Below are 25,200 nucleotides of genomic sequence, written 5' to 3' on the forward strand. Positions count from 1 at the left end.
CCTCCAGTCCTGTCACAGGCTTATCTTACCCCATCAAAGGCCAGGCCACCTGTCAAAGCAGCCGTGTTATATACCAGCTCTGCTGCATCCATTGCACAGCTTTTTATATTGGTATGACTACCAACCAGCTGTCCATCAGAATGAATGGCCACTACCAAACTGAGGCCAGGATCAAAACAGACCACCCTGTGATGCAACATACAGCTGAACATAACATGCTTGATTTCAGTGGCTGCTTCACAACACAGGCCATCTGGATCCTCCCCTCCACCAATAGCCTTTCTGAACTGCACAGATGCACTGAACTGCACACATTCCCCATTCCCAAAATTATCCCAGCCTCAACCTACAGTAACCTACTGTCCCCACACCCTCCACCCAACAGTTTCTGGCCCCTTGTCCTGTCACCTCCCCCTTTTTCATATTCCCTCATTCTCTTTGTGTGCTGCCCTCCAACAACATACCTTCCCATCCTTTCCTTTCGCTGCCCCTCTCCTTTTCCGCTATTCTCCTTTTCTGGTCCCCATTTTTTCCAACAAAGCCCACCTCCTGATGCTGCATCTGGCAGTATCTAGTCCCAGCATGTCCTGCCAGACAGCACTCTTCTCTCCCCCCATCCATACTCTGCTATACCACACCCATCCCCACTCCCACTCCAGATTGCTATTCACATCACATTCACATTCTGGTTGGTGCTGCTGGTGGTAGTAGTCACGTGTACATGAGGTGTGCTTGCGTGTGAATCTGGGTATGTGTTTTCTTTGCTGAAGAAGGCTTTGGCGAAAAGCTATTGTGTGAAACAGTCTAGCAGTATTTTCGTTTTGCTTGTCTGCAACTCAACAGATCTTCTTTACAGTGAGTAGCAATCTCTCTTTTTCCTAATACTGTTGATATTCCAACCTGGTGTTTCCACTGTTTGGCACTGTATGTTGTGATTTATACTCATACTCGTAAAATGGGCATGAGAAAGAATGCTAGTAAACAATGCAGATGCCTTGTCATTGCTTGGTAGAAGTTGTTTATTACAGCCAGCTTCATATTTTCCTATTAAAGATTCATTATATACTGTAAAATATAAACACAACAAAGATTAAGCAAGGCCCAGTTAGTATTATATTGCTTAAGTAGGTATATGTAAATTGCAGTACACTCATAAACTCTTTGTTATGAAGCAGCTACAAATTTCTAAATAATTTTTGAAAATCATCTTGAAACAAAATTCTTGCAGGTCTTTTTTATGGCTAATAACAGAATACATTATTCAAATGCAAGAGAATACATCTGTAAATTAAAATATTGTTTCAGATACAATAAAGATGAACAAAATGTTTCAAATGGCTCTGAGCACTATGGGACTTAACATCTGTGGTCATCAGTCCCCTAGAACTTAGAACTACTTAAACCTAACTAACCTAAGGACATCACACACATCCATGCCCAAGGCAGGATTCGAACCTGCAACCGTAGCAGTCCCGCAGTTCCGGACTGAGTGCCTAGAACCGCTAGACCACCGCGGCCGGCAAAGATGAACATTATTTCTTTGCTGTAAATATATTTACACCACCAGATAGTAAGTTTACTGTCAAGCAGTTATTTATTTTGTTTCTTAATAACACCACAATAAAATAACTAGTTTCTTATAATGCAATAGTTTTATTTTATTAATTATAAGCATGCCTGTATTGTGACACCTGGACATATATTTAACAAACCGAATAGTTGTTAAAGGATTAAACACTTATACTGACTGTTAGCATGTCCTTGTTTATTCAGATTAATGACTTTGCCATAGGACAAAGTACTGCAATGTCTTAGTGGTAATTTGCATCAAATTTAAAGCAACAATTTTAGGAGAATTCTGACAGTTGGCCCACGGTGTATATATCTCTATGTTGTAGATAACAATGACACATAACTTGTTTCTTAAAATTCTTAAAATTTACAGTATATGTACATACTCTGTTGTATAAGAAAACAGTAGTTCTATAGGAAGTTTATGGCTTGTGTAGCATAATGCTAAACTATTCAGCTGGAAAATTTCTCAAAATATATATTTAACAATACTGTGCACCAGTACATATATTTAATAACTAAAGCAAATTACTGGCAACCAATTTAGCAGCCATTCTGCTGTATTTACAGTTGAGTGTGTATATATTTCAATATGAGGAGTAACATGTATGAGAAATACATAGGGAAACTGATCTAAGCAAGGATGTTATAAATACAAGCAATGCAATACTGCATTCTGCAAAGCAGCTGTAAGTCACAATCATGCCAAATGCAAAAAGAAAGAAGGAAATACAGAGAAGGAAGTCTATTCTTTTCATCTCTAGTGCATTTAAATTCTAATCAGTCATCATTATACCAGGCAAAATTTTTCTATAACATTAAAAGACTCTAATTAAGAATCAATATGGAGTAACAGCACTGTTGTGTAATGCTGAAAATAAAACATTGTCTGAATATAAAAACTACACAAACATTCATGTTTACCTGAAAGATATTCTGTTAGTGACATGTGTCAAATAAAGTAAATTATACAAAATACATAACATTTTCTCTGTTCCCATCTCCCACTGACATTTCTGACATTTATCCACAATCATACCTAAACATACACAGCGAAACCACACACACATGTACGTTCGGCAAAGGAAGTGATAGTCATTATGGGGGTGTGTTGCATATTTGATTCCAGTACTTCAATTACACTTAAAAATTGACATCTGTAAAAGCTGAATTTTGCGATATCACAGTGAACAGCTTTTATAAAAGAAAAATTTTGTGTGCATTCTTATCATGGAAAGTGAAAGCCAACTTAAGCAAGAAGTCTGAAGTGTAATAGCTCATCATTTCATAAGCTGTAGCTGACACAAGTCATAATACAAAGCTGTTAGGGTACTTGTTTGTTACTGTCACCTTTATCTCCACAATCTATTTATGAAAATTATCATAGCTATGCAAGGTTGTTCTCAAACTTGTAACACTGATTCAGATTTTTATGGGTTTTTCATGCGGTATTACCACAGAGAAATCTGAGGTTTCTTCTATTCACATATATCAGTGAACATGTTTTCAGATCAGAAGTAACACCGGTTGCATCCCAAATAGTAACACTGCAATAGTCATTCTCATCTATGAATTTGAAACTGCACCAAAAAGATTATTGAATTTTTAGTGTTTGTTCATGACACTGGAGGTTTTATTTTTCATGTCATATAAAAAACAAATGTACTGAACAATTATTGAAGCTTCTTAGTTGTGTGAATGGAATACAGAATGTGTAAATATATTATACAAAATTTTAGTTAAGAAACTGTAACTCTTTACAAAACTGATAATAAATGAAAGTAGAAGAAGATAATGGGAAGTGCTGCCCAGCAGCCTGATGATGAGCCAGTCATAACAACTACAATAATCGTTTTGGCTTGATGTACGATACTTTTAACTTCAATGTTGTCAACAATTGTTTATTAATTTTTCATGTATGAATTTGGTTTCTGTGCCAACACAGCCTATAGGAAAATTTTATACTATATTTTTTAAAGTGTTTATTAATGATTCTGTCAATCGTTGGAGAACTTATATTGGGTGAATAGTTTCAAATTTTACAGGTTCATTCTCAAGCCTGTCCTACTGATGCTGCACTGACAGTGCCTGATGTTAATAATAAACATCAATGTAGTAGTAGTAGTAGTAGTAGTGGTAGTAGTAGTAGCTTTATTCATCCGTAGATATCTTTTTACAAGGATATAGGACATGTCAAATTATTTAAAAGTTTAGATGAATTTAAAAAAAGCTAATTCATATACACATATATTTACAGAATTCTAGTTAGACACAATCTTTAGATTTACCTCCTGGTATACAATACTTTTCTTACAAATAACTTATTAAATAATGTAATGCCACACTGTACACTCATATCTCACTATCAGCCACTGCACACACTATACACACATTGTGATGTTGAGCTCAGAAAGAGGAAGAGGTGTTAGTATTGTGCTATGCATAGCTTGGGGGTAAGTATTTCTAGAAAGGAAAGAAGAAGGGAAAAAAACATAAAGTGAAGGTGTTATGAGGAATGTTGGATGTCTTGTAATCATCATTATTATTATTATTACTTATTTGTATAACATTTTTTATCAAATCCCTGCTCTGTTTTACCTAAGTAATCCTTCAATGTATAAAATGTATTGTATAACAGGTACTTTTTAGCTGCCTTTTTAAATAAATGTATTTTTGCAATTTCTTTAATGCCAACATATTCTTTGTAAAATGTTTGCAGAATGAATGCCACAATCCACATGTGCCTCTTAGCAAGTCAAAATGATTGATTATGACTTGCTAAGAGGCATGTGTGGACTGTGACAACTGTGACATTCATTATGCAAACGTTTTGTAAAGCATGTGTTGCCATTTTGATGTTTATTATTAAGATCATGCACTGTCAATGCAGCCTCAGAAGGCTAGGCTTGAAAGTGACCCTGTAAGGTTTGAAACTAATTACCTAATATAAGTACTGCAGCTGTTGACAGACTCATTAATAAACACTTTAAGAAATGTAATAAACATGCTGGTTCCCTGTCAACAAAATTCTTAACAAAAATACTATATTGTTTTTTAAATTCTTGTTATTGACCTAAACACTTACAACATAAAACCAAATTTCATCATTCACATTATTCAACAATAATTAACAGCACATGACATTACAAGTAGTTGATTTACTAAATATCCACAATGAGACACTAAACACACTTTAAAATATGTTACTAATTTCTAAGCATATAAATTGCAAATTTTCAACACACTGGAAATATTAAAATGGATGAGTATTCTAGGTATTAGAAAACCCACTGCTGTAATTAAATGTGGCATGTTTAACATGGGACATGCTATTTGGTCAACTGAGAGATTACATAAGGAACACTAGAAACAGATCTCACTGAAGCAACCAAGCAAATCAGCTGTTACTGAGCATACTGAGTATTTCATCATTAAATAAATGGCAACTCCAGTATCATGGTGCGCTCTAAGTTTCTGGAAAAACATAATTAAGCAGTGTATGAAGTTCTGATGTTCTCAGATTCAGTGGGGCCTAATATCAAGTGCTGAATTTATGAGGATCTCACTGGTCACTGGATCAATGATAAGAAGACAGTGTCAATGGAATTAATATTATAAAAGAGCTGTTATTAGTGATAGGAAAAATAAATGTTTATAAAAATGATGGGTCCAGCTGTGTTGAGAATTGATTTAAACTGCATTTAGCAGCACATGGCTGACAATGTCACAATTTGGCTGGAGTCCAGACAACTAGCAAATCACAGTTAATCATTTTGATGGAGAAGATATTGCTATACAATACAGAAAAAGGCTTGATATGACCAAAGCTGTATTTTGTTATCAAAATTTATTCCCAGTAGAATAATTCCCAGTTTCCTGCATAAATAAAAAATAATTGATCATAAATACAAAAGATAGGAGTGTTCCCCATAACCATAAAAATTAAGAAAAACATTAGTTTCAAGCTAAACAGAAATATGATAAAACTGGTCATAATGAGTTGACTATGGGAAAACAGGGTGGAAGGGGATAGGGACCTGTTGGGATGAGGTGTAAGCATAAAGAGAATTTATCACTATATTAGAGCACAAAAAATTAAGAACAAAGTAAACCAAACCCTGGATGACTCTAGTGATGAAGCACAGCAGTAAAGTAATAAAGTTTCAAAAAATCTCCTTTGTATTGAGTTCAAAGGACAAAAAGGCTTTCTTTATGGTTAAGGAACATCAGAAGAGATTTTAATGCAACAGTCATTGATATAGGGAAGGAGAGAGTTCAAGTTATATTTGAAGCTTTGGTTTATGTAAAATTCAAATTTATTTGAAACTTTTAGGCACTCATATTTACTGGATGACCTGAAAAATAGCTACCCATTTCTGTGCACATGTGGAGGAAGGTCATTAGTATCTGAATAACATTCACATTTACAGTAAGAGATTTGATTTTCATTTCCAGCATGTACATTGTTTTGAAAGCCATAGTACTGCAATGTTGAACTATTTCTGTTGACAAAGACTGACTTCCGAACTCAATGACTAATTATGTTATCCATATTTTTTTTATTTGAATAAACCAAAAGTTAAAGCAGATAATATCTTTCAAATCCAGTGTATGTGCAATCATGAAAATAACAAGCTTGCATTCTATCTATTGTTTCAACTGTCAAGAACTCATCCTTGAAAAATGTAAAGACTGATTTTCCATAGTAAAAAGGGAAGGAATGTAGCTTGTTTATGTGATTGATATAATACATAAAACATAATTAAATCAATAAGTGGTAGAGGAGACCTCATGAACTAAAGGACGCACAGATAAACAGAAAAAATACCCTTACAAAGGGCATAATTTGTGGAACTACTAGCAGCTCCACAAAAGTTCACAAAGCGTATAGGTTTGATGTTAAGCAGAAATTTATCAAGTTGTGCTGTCCAATACCAAGTCAAGAGTTCTGCTCTGGACATGTATCATTATTATGTTGAAAAATTAACAAAACTTTTAAAATAGCATAGCATCATTAAAAAACCAAACACCCTTTGCTTGCTGTGATCAATTTTCCATTGTTACTATATGCATAAGAAATATAGTGTGCAAAGGAAGCTGTCTGAAAAAACTGAAATGCAGTGTGATTACCAGATTTTGGCAGTGACTGAAATGAAAGAAATGAGAACCGAATTAATAATTTTAGCAACAAGAAACTTTTAATTACTGTAAACAATAAGTACCAGTGCAAAATTTTAAACTAGATCTCACTTTTTGAGAGTCAGTGTGTTGTCAACTAAACCATTCATAAATGCATTTTGGGATGACACGCCATCTCCCAAACTGAAGGTTCCATTTCTAATGGCATTGGTGACAATGCAGAAATATACTCTAACCATCTTTCTCTTTCCTTCAAATGTATGAAGGAGAGCTAATAAGAAACTGAAGCTCTGAGTTGACCACAATAGTAAGCAGGTGGCTAAATTGGGAGAGTGTCTCCAACAAAAGGCAAGCATTTGTGTTAGAGTCTCAATCCAGCACATACCTTTTCCTTTTTGCAAATGTTCAATGCAATACATGGCCCCACTAAAGAGTACCATTCCATCTCAGTCACATTATTATGTAGTAGGAAGAGCTAACCAGACTCTTACTAGAAGGTATCATTAAACAATTCAGAGAGTAGGCGAAGAATTTGTTATTGAATAAGGGGCAGTCAAATGAAAATGAGAAAGATGGAAAAAGTAAGTAAATTGTTTATTATTTCAGAAGTAATCTCCACAATTGTTAATACATCTATGTCACTGTGATACAATATGGTCAATGCCTTCGTGGAAAAAGTTTTGCAGTTGCCCGCAGAACCATGATTGTACCCAGGCATGCACTGCCCAGGGCTCCAAAAATATGTAAATAAGATGCGGAGTGATTGAGACTGTGTAGAGGATGTTAAAGGCTTCCCAGCAAAACATCTGCAGCATAGTCAAAACAACCTTGGCAACATGTGAGCCTATCCACATGCTGCAGAGGTTGTTTCATGTATGTTGAAGTACTTTTGCTGGGAAGCCATTACATGTCCTTCATATAGTTCTGATCTCTTCCCATATGATTTCCATCAGTTTTGGGGCACTGAAGTCAGACATTGGTGGCCACTGATTTGCTTCACATGAAGAGGTGTATGCCTGGGAACAATAATCGCTCTGTAGGCAACCACAAACATTTCCCGTGAAGGCACTGGCCGCCTTTTCTCACTCAGGGATAAATGTATTGACAATTACATAATACATGGCTTACTTACTTTTTCTCATCTGTCTTGTTTTAATTTGACTGTCCTTTATAGATTAGCCCATATCTGTGAAAATTATTACAAAGGATGACAAAACTGGGTACAGATGAAAACACATTATAGGATAGGAGAAGAGGATTTCTGCAGTAATGATTAGATTTGATGCTGTCAATAGCATGAGAATACCATTCTTTCTAATATTCACTCAAATTTTCAACTCACAAGGAGACTACATAGCAATCAGACTCTTGTAATTTTTTTTTTTTTTAATGTGATGTTCAGAACTCAAATATCAATCAACCAAAGCACTTCCATTGCACTCTCTAAAATTCTTGAGAAAACTGAATTTGAAGTTTTCCAACAATTTTTAATGTCTTTCAGTAAGGTCCATTTTTCGCAACTGGCAATATGGCTGTATAGTAGGATGCTCCCCTGCCACACAGAAGTCCTGGAATCAATTCCTGGCTGATGTAAATTTTTGAACAGAGGCCCATGTTCTACTAGCATTTCCATAAAGTGTAAAATACATAAAGAGGGCAAAAAGTCAGTAGACTGGTATCATCTGGCTCATGTCTCATTTCAGTCATGACTTTTTTTTCATTCTTTTTTGTTCAATTCAAATACCTGCATCATTTAAATTAAAATTCATCAGATGTATGCTAATTAACACATATCTAATTGTCATTTTTATTAAAAATTCACCTCTCCTTGTTTCTAATTACATAGCACACACAAAAATCCAATTTCATTGCAAATATAAATTCTTGATTACCAATCTTTTGTAAAGGATTGTTAATAAAGATTGTTTAAATTAAAGAAACACATTAGAATTTTTTTTCATCTTTATATAGTTTATGCTTCATGCAAATACTCATGTAACATGCACTTTCATTTAAAATCTTACCACAACTGAGAAGTGAGCCCAACCCACTCACTTGGTAGACAAGTGTACTACTACAGAGCCACTCACACCATCAGAAACACAGCATTACTTCAGGGTATTACAGATGTGCAGAAAACTTCAATGTTTATTTTCTTGAGAATTACTATGTGTTGCATTGAACTGCTTTGGGAAATCAATGTTTGAGTTCTGAACTTCACATAATGAAAATATTTTAAAAATACTACGAGTAAACATGAAATGTTTATTCCACTCAGGAACAATTTAAACAACAAAATGTTTCTTGCCACAACTTTTATCTTAATAATACAGTGATTTTCATAGTCTGCAGCTGTATTGTTACATAAACCAAACATTGTACACCATAAACCAGTACACCCTATTACAATCACGTATGCAATAATTGTTATGAACATCTATAGAGGCAACTGATACTTTACTTTTTGTTTAATTTTTTGCTACCATTTTCCTAAATTTCAAAGTCCAACTTTTGCTCTGCAGGTAATGGCCCACCAAAATAAAAATCTGTCATTAATTAAAACTGCAACGTCTGTTCAAAAATCCAGAACTTTGTCCACAATTTTTCTTGCACTTACCTTTTACTTATTGTGTACGGTCTCCTTCAAAATACTCTTCTCCAAAATTGATATATCACTCCCAACATTATTTTCACTTCCAGAAGCAGTCTTGGTATGCCTCTTGCTGGATCGTGCAACGTGCTGTCTGCGAATGTTTTTATCTCATCTATCATTGCAAATCTTCACCCAGTCAATGGGTTTTTCAACTTTGGAAATAAAAAATGTCTGCAGTGGCCAGGTCTGGAGAGTACAGGGGATGTGGCAGCACAGTGATTTCATTTTTTTATTCAATAGTCATGCACCAACAGGGATGAATGTGCAGGTGCGTTATCATGATGCAAGAGCCATGAATTGTCTCACCACATTTCAGGGCATTTCCTTCTCACATTTTCTTGTAGGTGTTGCAACATGTCCTGACAGTATCATTGATTAACATTTTGTCCCTGTGGCATGAATTCATGATGAACTAATCCATCAAAGTAAAAGAAAACTATCAGCACAGCTTTGACATTTGACCTGACCTGTTGAGCTTCTTTTGGTCTTGGAAAACCTTTCCCAACCCATTGTGAAGATTAAACCTTGGTTCCAACATCATAACCATTGACCTACATCTCATCAGCAGTTACAGTTCTCTTAAGGACTATCTCATTCTCATCTGTGTGATCCAAAAGCTTTTCATCAATTGTGAGGTGCAGGTCTTTCTGGTCTTGACACGTGAGCCATGGTATGAACTTGGCAGCAGCGTGATGCATTCCAAGATGCTGTGTCAGGATTTCATGACATGATCCAACTGAAATGTTAAATTCTTCTGCAATCTCTCAGATGGCCAACCTTTGATTGGCATGCACAATTTTGTTGATGTTCCTGACATGAGCGTCATCAGTAAATGTCGAAGGGCATCCTGAATGAGGATAATCTTTAACTTTCATCTGGCCATTTTGAAATCATGTGAACCAGTGTGAGTATGGCTTAAGGACTCATCATTGTAGGCTTCCTGCATCATTTGGTATGTCTCTGTAAAGGGTTTCTAGAGTTTCATGGAAAATTTAATGAAGACACATTGCCCTTCCAACTCCTCCACCACAAAATTTACAGGGTTCTACTCAATACAGCACTGAACAATACTAACAGATGTACAACAATGAAACTTCCAACAGTTACACATTAAACACGTGTGTGCAGGGATGCCAACCATACTTTACTCCATCACAGCACTGGTGTGAAATTATAAAGGTCCGGGATTTTTTGAACAGACCATGTAAATAGCAAATCAGTGTTTGTGCTGAGACCTGTACCATTTCATGAGCAACGCTGTACCATTTAAGCCACGAGAGTATGTGTCATTAATTGATTTAAAGCTAGAATCTGCTAATATTTCTCTCCTGTGTTTGCATGGCAGCACTCCCACATATTTTTCTAGATTAACACCCAAAGGTGAAAGGATATGGCAAAGAGTAGGTCAGCCACAACCTACAGGATGGTCCCAGACTGTAACTATTAGTGTGAAGCAAAGTGTACACTAAAAATAATTCTCCTACGACTCTGTAATTGTGTGCTTGGAGAAAACTTGAGTTAAATTTTGTCTCTTGTGGAAAATCATATATAATACGAGTATATTTCACGACCTGACACAAAGCTTCAATATTTATCTCCCAGGAGTACCATTTTCAGCAAATGATCTAAGAAGAGTGATAGTTTTAGTTTGAAGAAATGGAGGAAGGAAGATTTGGGTTTAACATCCCATTGACAGTTTCATTATGAAACAGCCCCATAGGTTGTGACAAAGTGAGTCTTTCTCTTTAAATGACAGTTGTAGTGCCATATTGACCAGAAATCTTTCTGTAGTGTAGATTATTTTGGGTCAGTTAGGTCTGTGACTTTAGATCAGGTCGGCTTATTACAGGGAGAGACAGTCACTGTCATTTGTCACAATCAGAAGCCAAAGAAGAATGAAAAAAAATTCTGTACCCCTCAATTGCCAAAATTTACACAATTTGAATATACACCTATAGTTATACTAGGAAGACTTGAGCTTTTCAGAAATTATTATAGAACAGGCTAAATAATCAATAAGGGCTGTCAATAAAAAATGTTATATAGTCCTGTAAGATATGTAGGAGAAACTCTGTTGAATATGGAGAAATGTAAAAGGTATACCAGCTCACTGAAGCTTTGACTTAACCTATGAGGTACTGCAAATAGCTCAACTGATAGAACACTACCTGCAGAAAGCAAATATCTAGATTAAATTCATTATCCACCACAGTTGTAATCTGATAGAAAGGAACATATGCAGTATTCTCTAATGATTCTTGCACACTCAGGCAGAGACAAGAATCACAAGCTACTTTTTAAACCAAGAAATATCAGTAGCTTGTTTGAAGAAAGATGGTGCCAAGTTAAAAAGCTTGGCATTATTACTAGTTTACCCAAAGTTTTTCTGATTAAGTTTTAAATTACAAACAGTCCATTTTGAAAAAGGTCTTCAAGAAGGACAACCATCTCCCTCAAAGTACACTATTGACTGTACTTATATGTGCTGCAAAAACAAAGTACTGCTTGAAATACATAAGGTCTGCTTTTATATTCACTGCTATTTTCCAAAATAGTATGCCATAATAGAATTAGCTGATCACTATAATCAGTTACCTATGATTTGAATTTCAGTAGGAACTGGATTTATTACATAACCCTGTAATATACAGCCTTTCTGGCATAATCTAGGTTAAAAATTGGAGTCCTGAAATCTTCACTTATAAAATAATGTTTAAAACTTATTCCTTTAAATTTCAAATAAAATGAGTAGTATAAAAAATTAAATCCTGAGTAAACATGGAGGAAAGTTAGAGGAATGGGCTGTACTCATCTGTAGAGATTTTTCTCTTTAGTAATGGGTACAAATTTCACGGAAAGAAAGACAAAGCAGTGAATGAAATATTATGTGCCTGATGGAATCTGATGAGGATTTGTGAATGAAAGCATTTAGATGTGCAAGTAACTTTAACCATGACTATCCATATTTATATTTACCTTTAAGTCTCATGTTATTATTATTATTATTATTATTATTATATCATCAAGTAAAGCTGTCATCAATCTGAAGATTGTTTTGAACACCACAGTGCTTTACTAGGCATGTTCCTGCTAAGGGTGGTATCCCAGATCATGCATACATGATCATTGATGGTATGCCTTTGCTTTCATCTGAACTTTGAGCTGAGTTACCCAGCCTCATTAAAAGGACACCTACAGCTTAATGTGAATTCTGAACCACAGTGTCACTTGGCATTTTTCACATAAACAAACATTTTCAGAGATGAAAGAAGTGGTAAGTGACAGATACAAATCCTAGGATTGACCAGGGATCAAACCCTTGATCTTTGGATCTATAATCTGCACCACCAAGCCATGTTTTATTATTATTACTTTACTGTGGATTACATCCTCACACTATGACTACCTTCAACTACTTGCCTCAAGCCAGTGGCAGTGGATGAACAATTTATTGCAGACAGGTTCTAATGTCCTGGTACTTTTCCATAAAATATTGTATACAAAATCTGACACAAAAAGAAGGTGAGAAATGCAGGAAATTTGTGTGATTACCAAATACACTCATCAGCAACTGAATATGAGGTAGCTGTTGTATTGGAGAGAGTCACCACAGTGAATAAAATAGTTTGACATCATACCTAATGGTGGCTGTTGATATGACAGCATAGGATGAGAAAGACATGCTGTCTCAGCATATTTAGTTGGACACACATTGTGAGTGCCTGATGCAGGGGAACTCTCCATGGTTACACAGTCACTGGGCTTGTCACATGCTACCTTGTTATGGTTGCAATGAGAGTACCTCAACTCCACCAGCAGAGTCAACTGCAGTGGGGAACAGTGTGTTAATGACAAGGGTGCTGCCAACTGTATTGGACTGTAATGGTGCAGCGAATCTTTCATAAATTCAGGACTGGATGACAACAACCAACAAGCTATGACCAGCTACACTATCCAGAACCATCTCTTCATTGTAGGGTACAATGTCACTGGCTCACACATGTATTTCTGCTCACTGAACACCAAAGAGAATATATATTAGCATAGCGGTAGAGACACAGCTATTAGCTATTCAGATTTGGTATAAGATCATGTTGACTGATGAGCTGTGGCAAACATTGGTATACACTGATGGATACTTATGATTATGTTAAAACACATTAAGATTGCCAAGGGCCTCCTTTCAGGCCAGTTTTGAAGGTATTCTCAGGTGAAGGTTGTTTATAAGTGATGAAAAGGGATCCCTGGTCACTAGTGAATAATAATGAACTCTACTATCTAATTCTGTGCATCTGTTCATTCGTCTACAGTATACTGCACATGACTTATATCATCAGTAAACCAACACTTCTTCTGAACATTCTTGAAGCTTGTAAGAATGGTATAAGGAACCATACTTCATTAACATGGTATGACTGTGTTTCCTCCACATTACCAGATCTCAGTTCTACTTAACTCTGGCAGTTGAATGAGATACATGTGCCCTGGACACAGACCATTCTCCATGAGTTGTGGGTGGAGGTTGAACTGCCACGGATTAGGACGACTCCTCAATGCTTTCAGTATTTTGTGGAGTCATTCTTGCAAAAGGGTGTTACATGATATTAAGTAGCTGCCTCTAATTCACTAAGTGTTCAGTTAAAGATGCTTAAACTCAAAGTAAGACTTAGTTGAGTCCATACAAATCCAAAATTATTCCTTCAAAACAGTTTTGCATTCCATTTTCCATGAGGATTCACAGGTTTGACATATTCATCATAGTGCAGAGCCCAAGAACACATTTGTAGTAAACTTGCTGTCCACAGCCACTTATTTTTGTTTTTGTATTTCCAGAAGTTGTATATTCCATGCATAGATAAGTATGGACACTATATGTGAACCATCAGTGCACATGTGGTTCCAAATAATATGTTATGGGTAGTCCATATTATTCTATATTTGCCACCTGTGAAACAATACTATGCTGTGCAGCTCAGCTCAGCATATTTGTGATTCTGTTTTGAAATGGACATAATACAGCGTGACAATTATTGAACCATATGAAATGAAATCATCATAACTTCTGAACAGTTTGCGTCAGGATGTTCAAGCTGCACAGCTGACCACAGGGCATGATGGAAATTAGGATGCAGATGCGCACTCATCTTCTTGTTGTTGGTCATTTGCACATGGAAATGTCCCAGTACAGCACATTTGGGGGACTGAGAATCTGCATTTCACAATCAAGAAGTCTCTTCACCCTCAACGGGTGACTGTGTGGTGTACAATATCCAGTCACAGAATAATCAGTGCAACATTTCTTGATGGCACGGTGACTACCAAATGGTATGCGAAAGTTTTGGAAGATGATTTCATCCCCATTACTGAAAGTGACCCTGATTTCAACAAAGTGTGGTTCATGCAAGTTGCAGCTCAACCACAATGAAGCAGAAGAGTGTTTGATGTCCTTGAGGAGCACTTTGGGGACCATATTCTGACTCTGGGGTGCACAGAGGCCAATAGTATAGGCCTCAATTGGCCACCATATTCCCCAGATCTGAACACATGCGACTGCTTTTTGTGGGGCTATATTAAAGAAAAGGTGTACAGCAATAACCCCAAAACCATTTCTCAGCTGAAAACAGCCATTCAGGAGGTCATTGATAGCACCAAATGTTCCAACACTTCAGTGGGTCATGAAGAATTTTTTTATTCATCTGCGTCACATGATTGCCAATTAAGAAAGGCATATTGAACATGTCATAACCTAAATACAAATAGCTGTAGTGACATTTACATGTTGAATAAAGTATCTGCATGCCATAGTTTGTAACTAATTCTTTTTTTTCATATAGTTCAATAATTGTCACCCTGTATCTTAAGCCCACCACCACCAATGGCCGGGATGGTGCTCCATACTGACTATCATTCTACAATATGAACACTGGTGTACAAAGTTAAAGCAACAAAGTGCTAATTCCCCATCCTGTATCTAATTCACAATAGAATCATACAAACTGTCAATCAGATGTCTGTACGATCATGTTCTGCACTGAAGATGGCATTTCTGTCAATGGACAACCACACCAATAATGATGTCAAAGCATCTATGAAAGGAGGTAGTGTTTCCGAGGTAGCCCCACATCCACAGTCGCTGTGTACACAGTCACAGATGGTGTAGTTAGGCACAGAGAAGATGCCTACCAGACTCTCTGCCATGGAAGCCCATAGAAGGAAAGTAAGCAGGACAATCACAAACTGATTTGGCCCGATGGCTTAATGTGAATTGTTCAGGTGTTTCTTGGATGTGGTGACAGTTTGTACAGACAGAAACTCTATCCCAAAGACCAAGGCAGGGCCAACCATTTGTGGTTTCAGATGAGAGGACCATTATTTGACTGTAAAGGGATGACACTACCGCCTTAGTACTGCACAGCAACTGGCACGTGAGCTCGCAGTATCCACTGAACATGTTATATCAAGGCAAACAGTGTGCAGAAGACTTCGGCAGAGCAGCCATCATTATTGGAGACTTGCTCTGACGCATCTTTGCAGAATGAACATCGAGAGTGGAGTCATCAACATGCCACCTGGATGGTCCAACAGTGGGCCAATGTTGTTTTTACAGAGGAGTCCTGATTTAATCTGGAGAGCGATTCTCAATGGATTCGCATCAGGAGGGAATATGGAACATGATTTTGGGACCCAAATATTGTGGAAAGAGACAGATATTGAGGATGGCTAATGGTGTAGGCAGGGATTATGTTTACCACTCGAACTCCACTTCATGAAACTGTATGGGTGCATTGGCAAGGGTTAACTGCTGTCAGGTATTGTGACATGATCTTGGGACCTCATTTGTGGTTGTTGAGAGTTTCTGTGAGCCCAGACTTCATACTGATGGATGATAATGCTCAACCTCATAGTGCACAGGTGGTTGATGTTTTCTTGGAAACAGAAGATATTACATGCATAGCGTGGTCTGCTCACTCTCCTGGTTTGAACCCCATAGAGCATGTCTGGGATGCACTAGGGAGATGGCTTGCATTATGCTGGTATCCAGCAACCACTCGCCAAGATAATGTGTGTGGAAATCTATTAAGTCTGAAAAATGAAGAACATTTTTGTCTACCTTTACGCATGTTGCTGTTGTTTATGTTCTGTATTATTTACATTGTTTCTACTTTACTATCACCTGTTTATACTGTTTTGAGACAAAATAAAAGCATCATTGCAAAATTACCTTTTGTTGCTTTAATTTTGGACACCAGTGTAAGTTAACTCAAGTCAAAACAGTAACCCTCATATTAAAAATAAATAACTAAATAATTTATAGGGTTTTTATCTATTTCACCTGAGCAATTGGGCCTAGTACACATCTGTACTACAAGAATAGTTTACAGGCACCAATTGTAACTGAACACCGATTATAACATGTGAATGTCATATCTGTTTCCAAAATGTAATTTTAGGTGATAGTGTGGCATCACACACTCAGCTTTGATTAATTACTGGCTCTTGAAGTCTTGTAAAATTAAGGAATTTTCTACACTGATACAACACATGTTTTCACTCAACTAATGACAGGATACATATATTGGAAAGCCTGTGTGTGAACATAACAATCTTTTGCCAGCACTTCTGATGAAAAAACTGCTCTCTGCTGCAATATCTCAAGAGAAAAAACTAATAATAAGGGCAAAACTAAATAAGAATAATCATGACTATTGTGGAGTTACATAGAAATTATCCATAAAACTCATGGATAAATACAATTCAAGATGGATGCACAGTAGAACATTTACACAGTCATTATAGCTTCAGTGTTTAGCTTATGTACAGTCCTGTTTCCTGTAATAGTAGTTAAAACAAATATTTCTCTAAAGGATTGTGCAGTCAGACACATTTTCCAAGATAGTCTGCTATAGTAGGATTAGCTAATGACTGTAATCAGTTACCTTCATGCTACCTTAGTTACTAAATGGTGGGACAGGAGTAAACAAGGGCCTCAGTGAAACAATCATCCTATAATTAACTCAGAACACATTTAGAAGTCTACAGAAATTGTAAATCAGGATTCGTGAAAGAAGATCTCAGTCGGGTTATTCATGAATGCGGGTATCTTTTTTCACACAATATTCCATACTGGTGGGAAAGAAACATGGAGGAGCAAGTGAGAAAGTAAATGAAAAGTGGCACTCTGATTAAATGAAAAAGTGACCAACATTTAAAAATCTGAGAATAAAGAAATAAAAATGTGTTACAGACAGAATTGAGAACAACTATTTCAGAAATGAAAAACAATACATGAGGAATGGAAAGGCACAAAGCATCAGTGCAGATAGAAGCAAAAATTGTTGAAATAGAAGAAAAAGGCCCTGAAAATAAAACCTTCATCAAACAAATGCCAGGAAAAGTGCAACAGCTAGTATGAAAAATAGAAGAGATAAAAGCAGTTCAAAATGATGGAGAGAAAAGGAACTGTAGAAAAAATATTTCGCATCACTGGGTCCATGAGGTGACATAAGAGAGAAAATATTGATTTTAGTCAGAAATAAAAACAAAAGTTGGGGAGGTGTGTTAAATTTAGAAGCTTATAATGCAAAACAGTAGAAAGAGAGTAAATGACTGCAGCAGATACACATGCTGATAACAGAATACACAAAAATGAAAATTCAGAAAGGGGCACAAACTGATATTCATTGGCCAAGTCAGTGAGAAAATCATCTCAGTAACAGTATGTCTGTATGTAATTGAAGTTACATTTGTCTTCTTCATATAGTCTTGTCTCTATAATTCTACACATGAGAGAATAATTTCTGGACAAGAGCAGAAGATTTAAAACAGGCCAGCAAACAGAATTATGGTTCCTTGACAGGGTCACTATGAACAGCCAACTCTTCTTCACACCTATATGGCAAGGATTTGAAAGCTCAAAGATGAGTTTCTGAGCTACATTGTTCAACTCCTTCTGTCCCAAGATGATCTGCTGTGACCAAGATTCTGATAAATTCTATCCAAAAGAACAGACACCACTCTCATACATACATTTTTTAACATTTCAGTGTGGATGCACAAATATCATCTGAACTCCTGCAGGAATCAGTAGTTGGTTGAATATGTCTGACAGAACAGAAACCAGTCAAATATATATATTTCTGTAAGAGCACAACAGCTCCTTGACATCTGTTTCAGTGCAGATGCAGTAATATTGTGCATACTCCTACAGGAATGAATTATTTGCAAGCAGGGGGTAAATGGACAAAGGGTGCTGCATTGTAGTGTATGATCAGTTGGAAATATGGGTTGGTCATGAACCACGTCTGGATGGCCAAAGCTGTTAAGGCACCCACTCATGAGATGTGGTAAATCTAGGTTTGAGTCCTAGTCCGGCACAAATTTCCAACTTTCACCACTGCATTACCACAAGGCCCTATGTGGTTGAGAGTCATGAATTCCCCACACACCCCTTCCCTTCCCTTCCCCATTCTCTACTTCATATAAATATGTGAACCAGCCTCATCATTTCAAGTTGTGTCTGTTGTGTCAGACATGTCCAACAGAACAGATACCACTCAAATGTATAGATTCCTGTGTAGTAGTCCAGATTGTTCTTATCCCCCTTCTTATGTAGTGGGTGAATGATGGCCATGATTCTATGTTTGAGGAATTGTTTTGCTATCCAAATTTTTGTCTGTACAAACATGGTCTAGCTGCCACTTCATCCTTTCTCTAGTCTGGATGTTTCCATGTTTTGAATTTATTAAAGCTGTAAAGAGCTTTGAATTACTACAGCTTTTGCAGCTACAGTCCATTATGCTCCCTCCACTCCCACACCTACCAAGCATTCAAGTTGTCCCATCAACCACATCCACCACTGACTACCCCTTTAAGTTACAATAGTCATTCTGTAGCTGCGAGAAGGTTGTGTAACTTCCATAACACCCCCTCACCTATAAGAAAAAAGATTACAATACAGTTCAAAAGCTGGATCACTTTTGGTTCTGTTCAGTGTATTATTTCCATTGTTCCTCACTTCTCTGTAAAGTAAGTGGAAGCTTCATTTTTTCTCCTATGAGATTTTTCTCTTAGGTTTTTTACAATTATGTTAACAAATTAAGTGTTGTAATGAGTGCTCACTATTGCATTGAAATGATAAAGAAAGAATGAGGAATTCAATGTTCTCCATTTCAATAAAAATACTGCAACTGATCCAGTATCAGGAATGTTACTGTAGTATGTATATTATAGTATATCCTAACACCAACATATATGTGGTTAAGAAGTTACTGGAACAGGAAAGAAAGAAAGCTGTTCTCATTTTAAAACTGTTCTTTTGACATTACTTAGAATTTGAAAAACCCGTTTGCTTGTACACAGACATTCTCATAGCAAACTGAAGTTTGTGTCACTGAAATATTACGCATGGTAACTGGGGCTGGAATGAAATGTGTGTGGTTTCATTATTTAGAGATAGTGCTTTGATGGTTTGGGTTAGTTATTTTCAACTAGATGAACTGATTGTTCTGTTGCTGCAACAGCTCCCATCTGTGTGGTCTGTCTGTTTACACTTTCTGCAAGCTGAAGTTTACACAGTTTGTTATCACAAAATGTGTATTATAGTAACATAAAATATAATGATTATATAGAATTACATGTGCTAGACATTCTATGATGAAATGTATGACAGACAAAAACTAATTTAACAGTCTGAATGAAATATTCTCCAGACAACTAATTTGGCATTTTACCTCCACTTCTTAGCATATAAAAAACATATTACTTACAACCATTTGTCAAACAAAATGATACCATAAATGGAAACATAATGGGTAAATTTTGCCATCTCATGTACTGCAATTTTTTCATCACACACTGGAAAATTATTTCCACAAATAAGACTAGTGGAACCCATATCATATAAAGACTAGTGGGGTTAGTATCATAACCCCAACTAACATGTAACTATTTTCAAACAAACTTGTTAGCTGGCTCTCTTTTAAACAATAACAGCTGATACATGAGCATTATGTAGAGGGAACATGAAGAAAGTGAATCCCCATATGTTTGCAATTGTTTGATTTCAGTGATGTGTTAAAGATCTTAGTGAAATTTGATGACGCAAATAAGACGTACCATTCCAATACACAGTTATTACAAATACAAATAAATAAGGTGAACAAAATAATAACTCTCTCTCCTATTTATGAAACTACAGTACTTTTCTGTGTCGGTGATAGAAACCTACGTGTTTTTATACTATTGTACCTGATTAGCATTCAGGAAAGAATAAACCTGCTCTAATTCATTATAATCATCAGTTTTTACATTAAATTCAATGCTCACTAGAGACCAAGAGTATATACCATATCATCGAAATGTAGTTACAGGAGTAACAGATCACTAAGTTCAATAGGGAACTCTTTGATAGCTTCTCTATTGTAACATGATGTGATTATGTAAACAACTCGGTGATGCAGAAGTATGTAAACATTTGTTAATTAATAATGAATAATATGATGTGCAATTTTAGGGGAAACTATAGAGGCAAGCCTGAAGGATACTACCAAAGACACAATGTATATAGATAGATGTCTCAAAAAGCATAGAACATGATACGAGTTTCTCAATGAACCAAGAGATACTGAGTGGGGATTCCAAGATACTTCAACTACCTACTTCTATTTTCAAATTCAATAGTAATAATTACAATCCAATTTTACGAAACTATTAATCAAATCTGTATCCAACCTATTAATTCACATGCTTAAAAATGATTTACAGATGAATGATGACAGTTTCAACAGCTAAATTCAATACTGTCATACACTTACAGACAAAATCATCAGACCTCTGAAAGAAACAAAACCATAAAATAATCTTATGTAAAAATTTCAGTTGAGTATAAATGTATAATTCTCTTCTATTAGCTTATAAATGTATTCAGTACTAAAAATTATGACCATATAGCTACCTAGAAAAAAATATGCTTTCAGATATCAAATGATTAAGTCTCAGAGTGTATATTGCATGACTGTATGAATATACCCTGCACCAAAAACATGTTTTAAAGGGTTTGCATACATCACTTCCAATACCATCTGTAGTTTAATAACAGGCTTCATCTACAGCACTGCTAAGCAGACATCAACATCCATCCATCTTTACAACACCCGGCCCAACTATATCAGTTTACTTACTGGATTCTTTTGTGTCAGCAACTTTGGTCCTGTCGCCTCTGACTTTAGCTCCTTGCACCCCACTCACCACCGATTTTGTCGGCATTTGTTTGGCTTTAACGGTGTGATGGGATTTGCCTTCTTCGGGTTTTAAGGGAGCAGAGCTACTTTTAGGACGGGAAGGACCTGTTGTGGTTAAGGAGGCTAGAAAAAGGTGAGAAGCAGTTGTAAAAAATATTAGCCTTCACAATCTAAAATCTGGCTCCAGCTACTTGAAAAATGTGAATTAATGTGTTTGAACACTAGCACATACAACATACATGACCAGACATACAAATTGCAACTATTAAACTAAGTTTCTAAACTCTTTTTTATTAAACAATTGACATTAATTTTGAAAGGAAATTGGCATTAGCAGAGAAACTTACAGTAATAAGCAACTTGTGTATCAGAGCACAAATAAGCTCTTAACCTAAACATAAAAAAAATAAATGTCATATCCAGGTGAGGTAACATATGTGATAGAAACATACAAACATCAATGAACAACCATTAGGTTGTCCACTGTTTCATTGTCCAGCTAGAACAGTGATAATGTGTCAGACTAAATCTGACTGAACAGCTAATTAAGTGAATAACTAAATATAAAGAAATATTTCGTGTGCCCAGTGAAGAGATCACTAAAACAATTCTCATCTCCAAATGATGACAGAAATGGGCAGCATCACATCACAAAAGGAACTATACTTCTAAAATAGGTGAATTATAAGGAAACATTCCAATTTAAAAGAAAATGGTGCTACCTACTGCACAACAATATTAGGATCATAATACTCATCTGGCAAAAGATCATTCCCACTCTAAGTCTATAACTGAACATAACATACTGAATTATGGTTACGAGGGATATACCAGAACACATCTGTGCTACTACACAGCCAACAGGAAACACATACTGTTCTATACCTAAATGTGACAGGCATTAATTTTTTGAGACAAACACATGATAAGATTAATAACTACAGCAAATTCTATTTCAACCATTGTGACCAGTCTGAGCAATTTACCATCTTTCCTGCTTTTAAATTAGTGGTTAATATTATTTTCATGTAGCTGCACTACACGTATCAAAAGGCCTTTTATGGTAATGCTGTGTTTAAACTAGCAATAATATTCCATTGTACTTTATGAAATGTTATTTTTTTAGTTTTAATGAGAACCGGTGGGTTATTAATGTGCCTGATTTTAGAACAACAGTTGTTGTGTATTATGGGAAATAAAAAGTTGTAACTTCAAGAAAATTTTCATTTGATAAGAGTTGAATTTTCTGATTAGCAGTTCTGCATTTTGAGGCTTATGAGAAAATTTATGATTTTTTTTTTTTTTTTAATCTGGGCAGGTAAAAGAAATTATTGGTAATAACTTAAATGAAGCGCAAACAAACTGGAGAAAAAACTCTGACTTACTAACAATATAAAAGGTAAACAAGAGTATGCATGTGACTTCAAATCAAACACTTTACAGAATTTCTGGGCTGAGAGGATATTCCAAAATTAGCAGTTTCAAACCACCATGTAGGAAAAATCAAGTTCAGTTTAAAAAAAGCTACAATATCAAGTTACTCATGCTGTATTAGTTTCCAATGGAAAACTACAGTGATCCATTTAGCAATATCTGAAATATAGAAGGAATATTATGAGGTATTACTACATACATCACAGATAATACACTCTGATCTACATATTCAATTCAAGCTCATTACCTGCATAGTCCAAATAGCTCTTCTATTTTAAATATCAGTTTTTGACCTTAGTGCTTCAGTCATTTGCAGCATGACTGTTGCAAAATACTGGATATGACAGCAGAGCACTCACAATTACACATGGAGATAATGGTCAGACACAGAAGAGGAACATTTACCATTGTATATGGGCTATAAGAGCCACATTCTTTATAGCAAATAAATTTATTAATCATATTAAATTTAGATAAACACACAAAATAATTTTTCATAAAACTAAAACTTTTTTCATATGTGAAACAAATTATTTCACTGATGATTATTTACACGCACACATAAATGTTCATTGCAAATCATCCCTGAAACATACTATTTAGCTGTTTATATAAATGAGATGTGTAAAATCTGTACATATTTTGTACTTATATGATTTTTGATTGAAATATACCAAAACTCCATTTTCCTACAGAGTGTGTTAGCAGACACAAAATCAGATAGTAAGACACATATGTGTTAGGTTTTTAGAGTGAGACATGCCTTCAGCTGTTAAAACAAAGGAAAGAACTGGGCAAAATACACTAACCACACAAAATGTTACAAGATGGGAAGGAAATTGATTCCCCTCTTGTTCCATTCTGTCGAGTCTTTTTGATCAGGGGACTTTCCTAATTTGTTCATGATCAGTCTCATTTTCTCCAGCAGTTTCTCCCCAGATTAAGGAAATAAATGGTCTGAAATCTAGTGGCTTCTTATATGTCCTTGTGTCCCTTATATCTGCTGGGTAGTTATAATTAAACTTATGGTGTTCCCAGTGCTATTGCAGGGCACTGACATATCATAGGTATGTTCGTTAATCAGTGCACTCATGGAGTGTGCTGAAAAAATAATAGTCTGGCTTTCTGCCACCAGGTGCAACAAAAGGCATGATACACAGTCAGAATGTGAGGTAGGTGCAGGAAAATGATAGGAATGATCACGCACATGATAACAGTGGACCTGGCATGTTAATTAGGATACAGGCACAAATTAGAACATGTGTTCAATATGGTCTCCTTACTCAGCAACATACCACATCCATAACATGGCATGTTTGACAGTTGCTCACAGCTTATCCGGGGTAATCAGAGCAATGTATCAGTGTATGCTATCATTAAGATCAGGAAGAGTCTGGATACACTCCTGATAGACATGATACTTCAGATATCCCCACAATCAGAAGTCACAAGAATTTATGTCAGGGAGATATGGAAGACCACACACCTTGAAATTGCTTAGAGATGATGCAGTCTTTAAAGAAGGTTTCTTGAAGCAAATCTTTTACCTGGCAAGTGACATGTGGTGTCGCCTCATCTTGCATCAAAGTAGTGGTGTGGGCACAGTTGTGTTCTTGGAAAGCTGGACTCATGTGTTGTACATGCAGCTCCTTAAAATATGTAGATTTCACTGTACACCTAATGGGCCTGTGAGGTGTCATGTCATCTGCTTGAAGAAAAATGGATGAAGTATGAAGGAGCTTGTGAAACCATACCATATAATCACAAATACTGAGTGCAGTGAATGTTCCTGCACCAACATGTGGTGCAGTAGAACCCCATATGTAAGAGTTGTGTATATTTATGGCACCATGCAGAGTAAAATGTACCACATCCATCCAAAGAATAGTCCCCAGCCACATGTCATCCATTTCCATGCATGCGCGTGCGCACACGCGTACACACACACACACACACACACACACACACACACACACACACACACACACTCAAACATAAAAAAATGTAGGGCAAGGTCACGGTGTTGTAGCCATTTCCATGCATGCGCGTGCGTACACACACACACACACACACACACACACACACACACACACACACACTCAAACATAAAAAAAATGTAGGGCAAAGTCACGGTGTTGTAGCCTTTCTTGGGGCTTCATTTGC

General features: G+C 36.2%; 1 protein-coding gene across 1 annotated transcript in view; it reads right to left on the reverse strand.

Moving 5' to 3' along the window:
* LOC126471055 (uncharacterized) overlaps positions 1-25,200 on the reverse strand; it is a 633,812-nt gene that overhangs the window by 74,091 nt on the left and 534,521 nt on the right. The window contains exon 13 of the mRNA XM_050099122.1: positions 21,544-21,726. Coding sequence (XP_049955079.1) covers positions 21,544-21,726 — 183 coding nt within the window. The remainder of the gene's footprint in view (positions 1-21,543; positions 21,727-25,200) is intronic.

Source organism: Schistocerca serialis, chromosome 3 (assembly GCF_023864345.2).
Source record: "Schistocerca serialis cubense isolate TAMUIC-IGC-003099 chromosome 3, iqSchSeri2.2, whole genome shotgun sequence".
NCBI classification, from domain to species: Eukaryota; Metazoa; Arthropoda; class Insecta; order Orthoptera; family Acrididae; genus Schistocerca; species Schistocerca serialis.